Below are 10,000 nucleotides of genomic sequence, written 5' to 3'. Positions count from 1 at the left end.
GCCAGGAGCGACACTCAGTTGGCACACTTGCTGTCCCCCTAGCACAGAGTTTGCCAGAGTTTCTTACTAGAAGCCAGAGGGACGTGGGGTTCTGGGTTGCAGTTTGGGCTCTCAGTCTGTAAAGGTTCACCATCACTGTGTATAGTATGTGTGTGTATGAGTTGTCAAGTCAGCTGTCCACTTATGGGAACTCCATGAATTTCATAGGGTTTCTTAAGTGAGAAATACTTACAGGTGGTTTTGCCAGTTCCATCCTGTGAAATATAGCTTACGCATCTGGTGTTCATAGGTGGTCTCCATCCATCTACTAACCAGGGCTGACCCTGTTTAGCTGTCAAGTTGAGGACTGTATTCGTGCTTTTAGGGTTTTTACCTAAAACTCTATCTTCATTTTGGGTTGCCATGGAGAGTTAATACATTACAAAACAAAACAGGAATAATTCTGAGAACTTTCTTAGTTTTTATGCTGTTGGCTTTTAATGCTGGTGGGGTGGGGGAGAGGATCTTAAGATACTCACTCCTGACATTGTGTAGCATTTCTTACTCACATATTTTCTTCTAGAGAGAATCTTGTTAGCGAAGTCCAGGCTTTGACACTCTACCCGGGCAAGTACACAAATTATCGGCGGACTTCTCCAGTCCCTCAGTTGCAGTGTACTGGAGGTTCAGCTGGCTGTGTGCAGCATACACCCCTGACGTCATCCAGTGTTACAACAAAGGTTGGGATGGCTATGATGTACAGGTACGTTTCTTTTAAAACGTGTATGATAGAAAGTATTAGGACAAGAAAACTCTGTATAACTTTTGAGGGTCTTATCTAGATAAACAAAACAAGCTACATAAAGTCAAAGGCTTTCACGACTGGGATCCATAATTTTTTGTGGGTTTTTCAAGCTATGTGGATGTGTTCTGGAAGGTTTATTCTTGACGTTTGGCTGGATCTTCAGAGACTGCTGGCATGGAGGTGAGTGGGGTATATACAGTCGCCCTCATTATACGCAGATTTGCCATGCGCGGATTTGAGCATATGCGCATGGCAAATCCGGAAGTTGTCCCCAATGGCGGCGCGTGTGCGCGCGCGCCACCATTGGGGACAACTTCCTCCCTCCCCCCAACTCTTTCCTTCCTTCCTCCCTCCCTCCTTCCCTCCCGGTGCCGCGTCACTCCTGCCGCTGCCTCGGCCGTAGCAGGGGAGGCCGGGTGGGGGTTTTGGAGGCAAAGAAGGCCTCCAGCCTGCCACCCGGCTCTTCGTGGTCGGTGGGCCGCGGAGAGGGACCCAGGGAAGAGGCCTCTTCGGCTCCTCTCCGCCGCGCTGGGGGTGCCGCTGCCAGCACCTTGTGCAAGGGCCGGGATGGGTGGGCTGGAGGCCTCTGGCCTCCAGGGACTGCCATTGGCCCCTGCATGATTTTTGTTGGGGTGGGTTTGGGGGGTGGGTGGGGTGGGGGGTTGTTGTGGTGTTTTTTTTGTTGGGCCCCCCTTCTTTTCGTGGGGGGGTTGGGGTTTTGTGGTGTGGGTGGGTGTGTTTGGGGGGGCCCCCCCCCGGTTTTGTTTTTTTTGTTTTGCCCCCCGTGTGTGTTTTGTGGTTGGGTGGTTTGTGTTTTGTTTGGGTGGGTTTGGTGTTGGGGTGTGTTTTTTGTTGTGTTTTTTCTTTGTCTTTGGGTTTTGTTTTTTGGTGTTTTTGGTTTTGGTTGGGTTGTTTTTGGTGTTTTTTGTTGTTGTGGCGTTTTTTTTTTGCTTTTGTTGTGTTTGGTTTCCCCGTAGTGTGTTGGTGTTTTTTTTTTGTGCTTGGTTTTTGTTTGGGTGTTTGTTTTGTTGGTGTTGTGTTTTGGTGTTGGTGGGTGTGGGTGTTGTTTTCCCCCCCCCCCCCCCCCACCCCCCCCCCCCCCCCCACCCCCCCCCCCCCCCCCCCCCCCACCCCCCCACACCCCCCCCCCACCCCCCCCCCCCCCCCCCCCCCCCACCCCCCAACCCCACCAACCCCACCACCCCCCTGTGGTGGGGGTTTGGGCGTGGGTGCCCCCCCCACCAAAAAACCGGGGGGGGGGGGGCGGGGGTGGGCCCCCCGGGGGGGGGGGTGTGGGGGGTTGTGCACTACCAACGGGGGGGGTGGTTTTGTTGTGGGTGTTGGGGTGTGGGTTGTGTGGGGTTGTGGGGGTTGGGGTGGGGGGTGTGTGTGTTGGGTGGGTGGGGGAACGGGGTGGTTTTTTGGGGGTTGGTGGTTTTGGGGTTTTGTGTGGGGGGTGGTGTGTGTGGTTGACGTGTTGTGTGTGTCTGTTGTTTTGGTGGGTTGGTTTGGGGGGGTTGGGGGTGGGGTGGACAGGAGGCAAAGAGTCCCCAGGCGCTATTCCTCTCTCTCCTCTCCGCCTCCATTGCCGGGGGGAAGGCCGGGCGCTGCTCCTGGAGGCCTCCAGGAGCCGCCGCCCAGCCTTTCCCCTGCATTTAGCTGGCGGAGCGGGGCCTCTGGCGCTGGAGGACCAGCGCTGGATTCCTCTCTCCGCCCACCACGCTGCCGGGGGAAAGGCCGGGCGCTGCTCTGGATGCCTCAGGAGCGATCTGGCATTTCCCCCGGCAATGGTCGGCGGAGAAGAGGCGGAGGAGAGAGTGCCTGGGGCCTCTTCAGCCTCCTCTGCACGCCGGCGCCAGCCACCTCGATGCAGGGGCTGAGTGGCGGACTGGAGGCCAATAGGCCTCCAGGCCACACCGGCCCTTGCGCAGAGGTGCTGGCACGGCGGCCGGCCGAGCGGAGGCCGAAGAGTCCTCTGCACTTGTCCTCCCTGCCGCGCCGCCCACCGGAAGGGCGGGTGGGGCAGCTGGAGGGCTTCTTTTCCTCCAAACCCCCACCCGGCCTTCCCCCTGCTATGGGCTGAGGGTGGGCCTGCAGCAGCAGCAGCAGCAGCAACGCGGCACCGGTGATGAAAAAGTTAAGTAAGGAGGGATTGGAGGGGGAAGGAAAGGAGTGGTGGGGGAGGAGATGGAGACAACGTGGACTAGAGCCTACGCGGATTTTGGGGGGGGGGGGCCGGAACGGATCCCCTGCGTATACCAAGGACCGACTGTATATACTGTGTGACCCTTGGTTGGGAGGAAGTGACTTACATCTTAATATGTGTGTTGATCTGTTGTTGAATGGCAAGGCCTCAGGGTGTCTATTTAATTAGTGATCCATTGTCTGCTGGGAAATCGCCCTGACCCTGGGTGGTTTTTATTTGCAGTTGTTGGGTCAGCCAGAAAAATCAGCAGTAGCAGAACAAATTAGAAACCACTCTGGGCATAAAATGCTGTTTGAAAACACTGAAATTCTGGACCATGCCAACAACTATCAAGTCAGAATGCACAGGGAAACAATTGAAATCCACAAATACCTAAACAACTTTAACAGGAAAGAAGTAACTTAAAGTAAACAAAGTTTGGCTACCAGTCCTGAAAAAACACCAAAATCAAGACCCAGCAACTGCAAATGAAAATCACCTAGGGTCAGGTTATGATGGTTGTGCCAGCATATATCTTCCACAAGATTGTAGTTTAAGTCAGGTGGGCTAACTAGACTGGGGTAGCAACTGTAATACATTCTGGGAGAAACTACAAAGCAAACCATATTTGCTTAAGATAATATTGAAGGACCAATGCCATCAAAAGATATTCCTGTCAAGCAGTCTTTCTCTATGTCTCCTAATGAGTATAAAAAACATGCTTCTTTGTGGGTCTCTATAAATATCATGTTTGGGATGAAATAAGTGTATACACACTCCTAACAGGTGATGGTGTATCATCTAATTTGTAGAATATATTTGTCTGTAAAAGAAAAAAAGAGAGAGAATGAGGATTTTCATCCAAATGTTGGATTTGTAGATCCAGAAAGATAGTTCATAGATATATTGCAGTCATTAAAATAGTGCAAAGGTTTTGAAAAACATTTACTTATGACATAGCTGGTTCAAATAGTTTACTGTATTTGTAGTGCTGTGTTGTGCTGAGTCATTAGGAAGGAGAGTAGGAAGTATCATATTTACAGACGGGATGAGGCATACACACCATACTTCTAAAAGGCACATTTAATTCTGTGTTTAGACTGATTCCTTCATAAACTGAAAGTAAATCTTTCTACTTGAGTGAACAAGATATTTGATACTTCCTCTGTCAAGTAGTTTGAAATCCAACAGACAATTAAAATATTTTTATTCGGTCTAATAACAGTAATATTAATTGTGGGATATTTAAAATTGGGCTTAAGGATATGTGTAAGCCCATATTAGAAGAGTATTTTTGATGTTATTTTACCAAAAAGTATGTTTTTAGTTTTATTTATAAACCTCAAAAATGCTGCTTTCTTTTTCAGTGGGAGTGTAAAGCTGAGTTGGATAATGCATACCGATTTGGAAAAATTGAAGTAAGCTGTGAAGGCTACGATTATCCGGATGACCCTTACATTTTGAAAGGATCGTGTGGCTTGGCGTACACGCTGGAGTTAACTAAGGCAGGACAGCAGAAAGGCAGCTCATTTGATGGGAGCTACTTTTCCCCAACCTCTTCTGATTCATTAAGTTCAGGTGCTGGAGTGGTCCTGGTAATATTATTTGTGGTACTTGTTTTTGGCGTCTACAAGCTGTTCCTATGTGATAACCATCCACAGTATGGTTTTGCTGATGGTGATGGACATTCAGGAACCTACCACCAAAGCCCGCCTCCTCCAGGATTTAAATCAGATGGACAGTATTATCAACGCCCACCTCCACCAGGATTTAAACCTACATTTGCAGGTGAATTTTTCACTGATTTGCAACAGTAAGTCAAATGTATTAGAATATAATGTTCAGTTTTGTACATTTTTAAATATGTCAGGTCCAATTCAGGTCTGTAAAAGTTGTTTACAGTCTCTAGTGATTGCCTGGAGCCTTTAGAATTTCAAGGGTGCATTTTATGAGTGCCCTTGGTGCTCTGATTTGACACTAATAACAAAGTTTCTGTCTAAACCAGAGGAGAAGGAATAGTTCTCCCTCACATACACAAAAGAGGCTATGGAGATGTAATATATATGCTACTTCTTTTTGAACCTTTTTGGCCTGCAGATAGATTGCAAGATCATCATGTGTGCTTTGAGTTGCTGTGTAGAGAAACTCTTCTATACCCTTTTAATTGTTGATTGTATCTATGGCAGAGATCCTGCTTCGGCTCATATAACTATGATGCTAGAGCTCCATTGTCATAGTTATGCCTGGCAATGCCACTCTCCCCCCACAACCTACTTTTTCACTTTGGAAGCACCCCAGCCAATGGGTTTCTGGTACGCTACTTATCAGGATGCTGGGAAATAATATCTGCAACACTCTCTCAGTTACATGATGTGTTGAGAACAGGCCTGTGGAGAGACCCATAGGGTCTTACTACACCTGCTTCTCTTCATGCACCTCATGACCAAGAAAGCATTACAGATGTCATTTTCCAGCTCAGCAGTGCCTCAGACACTTTTGGTTGGGGTGCTGAAAGGCTGAAAAGGTAGGGTTTGGGGGTTACATTTGGTTGTTAATGACTGTAAACATGATTCTCCAGCAGTTATGAGATCGTAGGTTCAGTTTAAGATCACGTAACTACTGTATCTTTTTGTTAACATCACAGTTTCTTTAGTGCTTCCATCCTGAGCCATTTATTTTCAAGTAATTCTTACCGATTTCACTGGATCCTAGTTTTCATAAAACAGATTTGAAGTTCATAAAATTTTTCAAAGCCCTTTAGGTTTGTGGCAGTGAGAGCCAAACTTTATTTGCACTGCAGTGATGTGGTTTGTAATTTGGGCAAACACACTTATTTGCTTCTAACATCAAATTATGAATTTCAGTGTGAATGGACTTCACAGATTAATTGCAACAGGTAGAAATTTGAATTCTGAATCTTCCAGTGTTAGGTAATGGATGTGCCTGTGTCAGTTATTTATATCTTATTTTCCAGAAGAGTAATTTCCTTCGGGTTTTTTTTTTTAAGTTGGGCGTCATTAAAGCCCAAAGTAATTGAAGAGCATGCCATGCTCTTGAGTGATTTGTCGACAAATCTTATAATTCTTAATAATAGGGCATAACTTTCAAGGATTGTTTGATCTAACCCTGTTTCATTCTACTTGCATTAAGGAGCTGCTAGTGATTCCAGTTATCACTCAAATTCAGGGCCAGGTTTCTGGACTGGATTAGGCGCAGGAGGGCTACTGGGATACTTGGCTGGCAACAGGAGGTAAGCCATCATAGTTTGTCTTGACAACAAACCTTCCTTCGCTCGATCAACACATTTAAATAACACATGTGAAAGGGAAGGAGAAGGGAGTCTCTGAGGCCAGATGGATATTGTTTAGATATTTAATTTGAATCATGATAAAAAAGTTGTGAGAAGTATTTCCTCCACTTTTTATGTTTGATACTCCTCAGGGCGGAGTAGGAAATCTCTTTGCCATGAAGGGCTGTTGACCTGTAGTGGGATTAGTCAAATGCTAGAGGTTCAGGTGGTGTACTTGACCTTTCATGGCACTTTGGAGGCTTGTTACTCACTCAAGGGGGCTTTTTAAAACTTATTTTTGCATTTTGGGGAATTGAAACTGCAGCACACATTTCTTGGAGATATGGGGACCTTGTTACATGAATCAGGAGTCCCTGGACACAGAAAATCACTTTTTCAAAAGAGCACTATAGTATAGGGGAATTAATTTTTGACTAATTATTTTTTTGTAGAATTGCAAGTGGTCTGGCTTGCATGATATATTTCCCATCCCAGTCAATGGCAGATGGAGCCAGAGAAATAATGTGCAAATTGTATAGCATGCATGCTCTCTCCTGACAGAACATGCTGCGTGAAATTGGATCCTCCTCTCAGTAGTGTAAGGTTTCTATACACATTTACTCAACAATAGCCACTTGAAGGCTTTCTTGTAGTTCCTGACCACCTATAATGATGCTGAGTTGTGTAAGAAAATACCCTTCATGTTGATAACTTACTGTTGGTAAAATAGATTAGCCACCAGAGAATACATAAATTGGCTGTGTTTTACCTATATCTTAATTAAGCTCTTTGCCATTCAGTTACATAGCATTGCATCATTCAGCAAAGATGTTAGTGTTAAGGCATAATGTGTGCCTTCCAGAAAGTAGGAGTTGTTAAATCATGGTGTCTTCTTTCAGCTGTCTACTGTAATTGAACCTGAATCTTGTTTATAATTTCTTCAATGTAATTTGTCCCAAATCGTGGTGTGTGCGTAAGATAGGCTGGCATATTACTTGGCAAATCATTCTTTTTAAACTTGAAATGTATGATTTTAATAAACCTAAAGAGAAAATCCACCTTCAGCTTTTATTGCAATTATTGACTGTCCATGGCCAAGTCTAAATATGCCTTTCATTAGGATAGTGTTTGTTCCTGTTATTGGGCTATTCATTAAATGACCTCCCAATTCCTTCCTATGTTATTTTGCTTCTTTAAGTATTTATATTGATAAACACAAGATAACATTGTTATTTTTCTCCAGGTCACCTTCACATCATACTTATTCTCCATACTATGATACATGGGCTGGTCCATCAGCTCAACCCCCTGCATTTGGCACTTCACGTAACTCCACAACATCTTATCATTCAGGGACAAGATCCACCTCTGGTAAATTGCATTCAGTTTGGGTTTCTTGGCTAATGTCTTATCCTCTGTCTGTTTACTGCAAGGAAGCTTGACTGAACACTGACTTCCTTCTCAGAAAATTTAAATAGGGATGGAGTCTGAGATAATTGTTGTTTGATCTCTCCTGTGCTCTTTTGCTGCTAAACATTTTGCTATATGTTAAATGGGCTTCAGTTTATGCCCTTCTTCCTCCTGCTTTGGTTCAGCCAATTAGGAAAAGTTTTGAAGCATTTGCTTCAATTTATGATTGGCTGAAGTTTCTAGTGTCAGTTTTAATCTACAGAGTGCTCATCTAAACTGATTAGTGGAACAAGTAAACTTTAAACCATGGTTTATGAAGCTGGCTTGTTTTAATTAACTATAATTGAAAACAACTATGGGTTGGATGACATGCAACCTGTGAAGTTATAAGCTTCAAATTTCCTTCTATGCATGATGGAGTGGAGTGCCTGCGAGTCCTAGGTTTGCTATGGCTCATCCTGTCAATGCATCCCCAACTTGTTGCTTTTGAGGTTTGGTAACACTGTGCTAACCAACTGATCCATCATGTTAATAATAATAATAATAATAATATATATATATAAATAGATTAATAGAGATATAATATATAGATATAGTTTATGTTCTCTTCTTATCCTTTTCTAGGTTTTGGAGGCACAAAGAGAAGATGAACCTTGGATTCTGATCCGTCTGAAAAACTGAATAAAAGCAACATTCCAGCAATTCTAAAACCTGTTTTAAGCTTGTTTCCTGGCCTTGTAAGCCTCTTGGTTTGAATGATACATTAAGTTGTACATAATTGTATTTCAGCTCTCATGTTTAAAGAAAAGGCAGATGCAGAATTTCAGTTTGGATTTATCTTGGAATAGTGTGGCCAGATGGAAAAAGCGACTAGAGCGCCTACATATTTAATAGTTGGGTAACAATACTTGGATGCACTCCAGCCAATAATCTCCCTTTTCTTTAAAGGTGCAGAAGCCCCTTCTCTTCCTTTGGGTGAGATTTATTTCCAGAGTACTGTGACCAGGAAGCAAATTATCTTGGAGATATATTTACTTGGGGCTATTACACTGAAATGAAGGAACATATTTCTGAGTAAATGTATATAACTTACCATCTTTTTTCCTTCACACCAGAAGACTGTGTAGCAAGACTCTGAAATCCTTTATTTATAACAGAAATTTTTGAAAGTTAAAAGTTTCAAGGATGACTACTAGGCATTTTCCCAACTAAATGTGTGACCTCACTATGTGGGACAGAGAAGTGTGTGTGGTTTGCAAACTGGGGCTTTTCTGGATGGTAGCTATTTTGCTTGTTTAACCATCAGTTGAAGAGAACTGGAATATTCTCATTTAAAATATTTCCCTGAAAAATGCTTCTTTCATTACTACAAGAGCAAAGGATATACACACAACAACAACACCCTAAACTCTCTATATTATGGATGCAAACTGATACATATCCATATCTACAGATTCTGCATCCACAAGTTCAGCCATCCACAGCTTGAAAATATTCCAAAACGCAAACATTGATTTTGCCATTTTAAGGGGCACCATTTTACTATGCCATGGTATTTAATGGGACTTGAGCATCCACAGATTTATTTTGGTATTCGGGGCAGGCGGGGAGGGATCCTGGAACCAAACTCCAGCAGATGTTGTTCAGTGATACCAGGGGCCTACTATACAGCTTTATTTCGGCTTTTAGAAAACAACAGCACAGGGAGAACTGAGATGGCTAAGCCAGGGGTGGAAAATATATGTGGCCCTTCAGATGTTCAGTGACAATTGTCAGTATTCCTTGCTAGGGCTGCTGACAGTTGGAACCTAACAACATCTGGAGGCTGCACAAACCTTACCCTTGTCTTAAACTAACAATGTATGGTGTGGATGTCTAAAGAACATGCAACCCACCCGCCTTGTACAGAGTAATTATCCACGGATTGAACTATGCATGGTGGGAAAATATTTCAAAACATAAATTCCAAAACGCAAATCTTGATTTGATTTTGCTGTTTTATATAAAGGACACCATTTTACTAAGCCATTACAGTGGTACCTCGGGTTACGAAATTAATTCGTTCCGCGGCTAATTTCGTAACCCGAAAAACCTTCGTAACCTGAATTGCCATAGGCGCTAATGGAAAAAAATAGCTCTCTGCTGCCCTCCGGTGGCGAAATAGCGCCGAGGTTTTTTCGTAACCCGAAAAAACCTTCGTAAGCCGAAACAATAAATCCCTATGGGATTTTTTCGTATCCCGAAAAATTCGTAAGCTGGGTAATTCGTATCCCGGGGTACCACTGTATATATACTGGGACTTGGGCATCCAAGGTTGTTGGTATCAGCAGGA

The 10,000-nt window shown here is 44.1% G+C and overlaps 1 protein-coding gene across 1 annotated transcript in view; it reads left to right on the top strand.

Moving 5' to 3' along the window:
* The window catches only part of SARAF (store-operated calcium entry associated regulatory factor), a 37,140-nt gene extending 27,447 nt beyond the window's left edge, over positions 1 to 9,693 (top strand). The window contains exons 3-6 of the mRNA XM_042451105.1: positions 4,337 to 4,757; positions 6,120 to 6,219; positions 7,502 to 7,629; positions 8,293 to 9,693. Coding sequence (XP_042307039.1) covers positions 4,337 to 4,757; positions 6,120 to 6,219; positions 7,502 to 7,629; positions 8,293 to 8,318 — 675 coding nt within the window. The 3' untranslated portion in view covers positions 8,319 to 9,693. The remainder of the gene's footprint in view (positions 1 to 4,336; positions 4,758 to 6,119; positions 6,220 to 7,501; positions 7,630 to 8,292) is intronic.
* The last annotated feature ends 307 nt before the right edge of the window (positions 9,694 to 10,000 follow it).

The sequence above is a fragment of the Sceloporus undulatus genome, chromosome 2, assembly GCF_019175285.1.
Source record: "Sceloporus undulatus isolate JIND9_A2432 ecotype Alabama chromosome 2, SceUnd_v1.1, whole genome shotgun sequence".
Lineage (NCBI taxonomy): Eukaryota > Metazoa > Chordata > Lepidosauria > Squamata > Phrynosomatidae > Sceloporus > Sceloporus undulatus.
The sequence above is the reverse complement of the archived record's forward strand: the minus strand, read 5'-3'. Positions and strand labels throughout refer to the sequence as shown.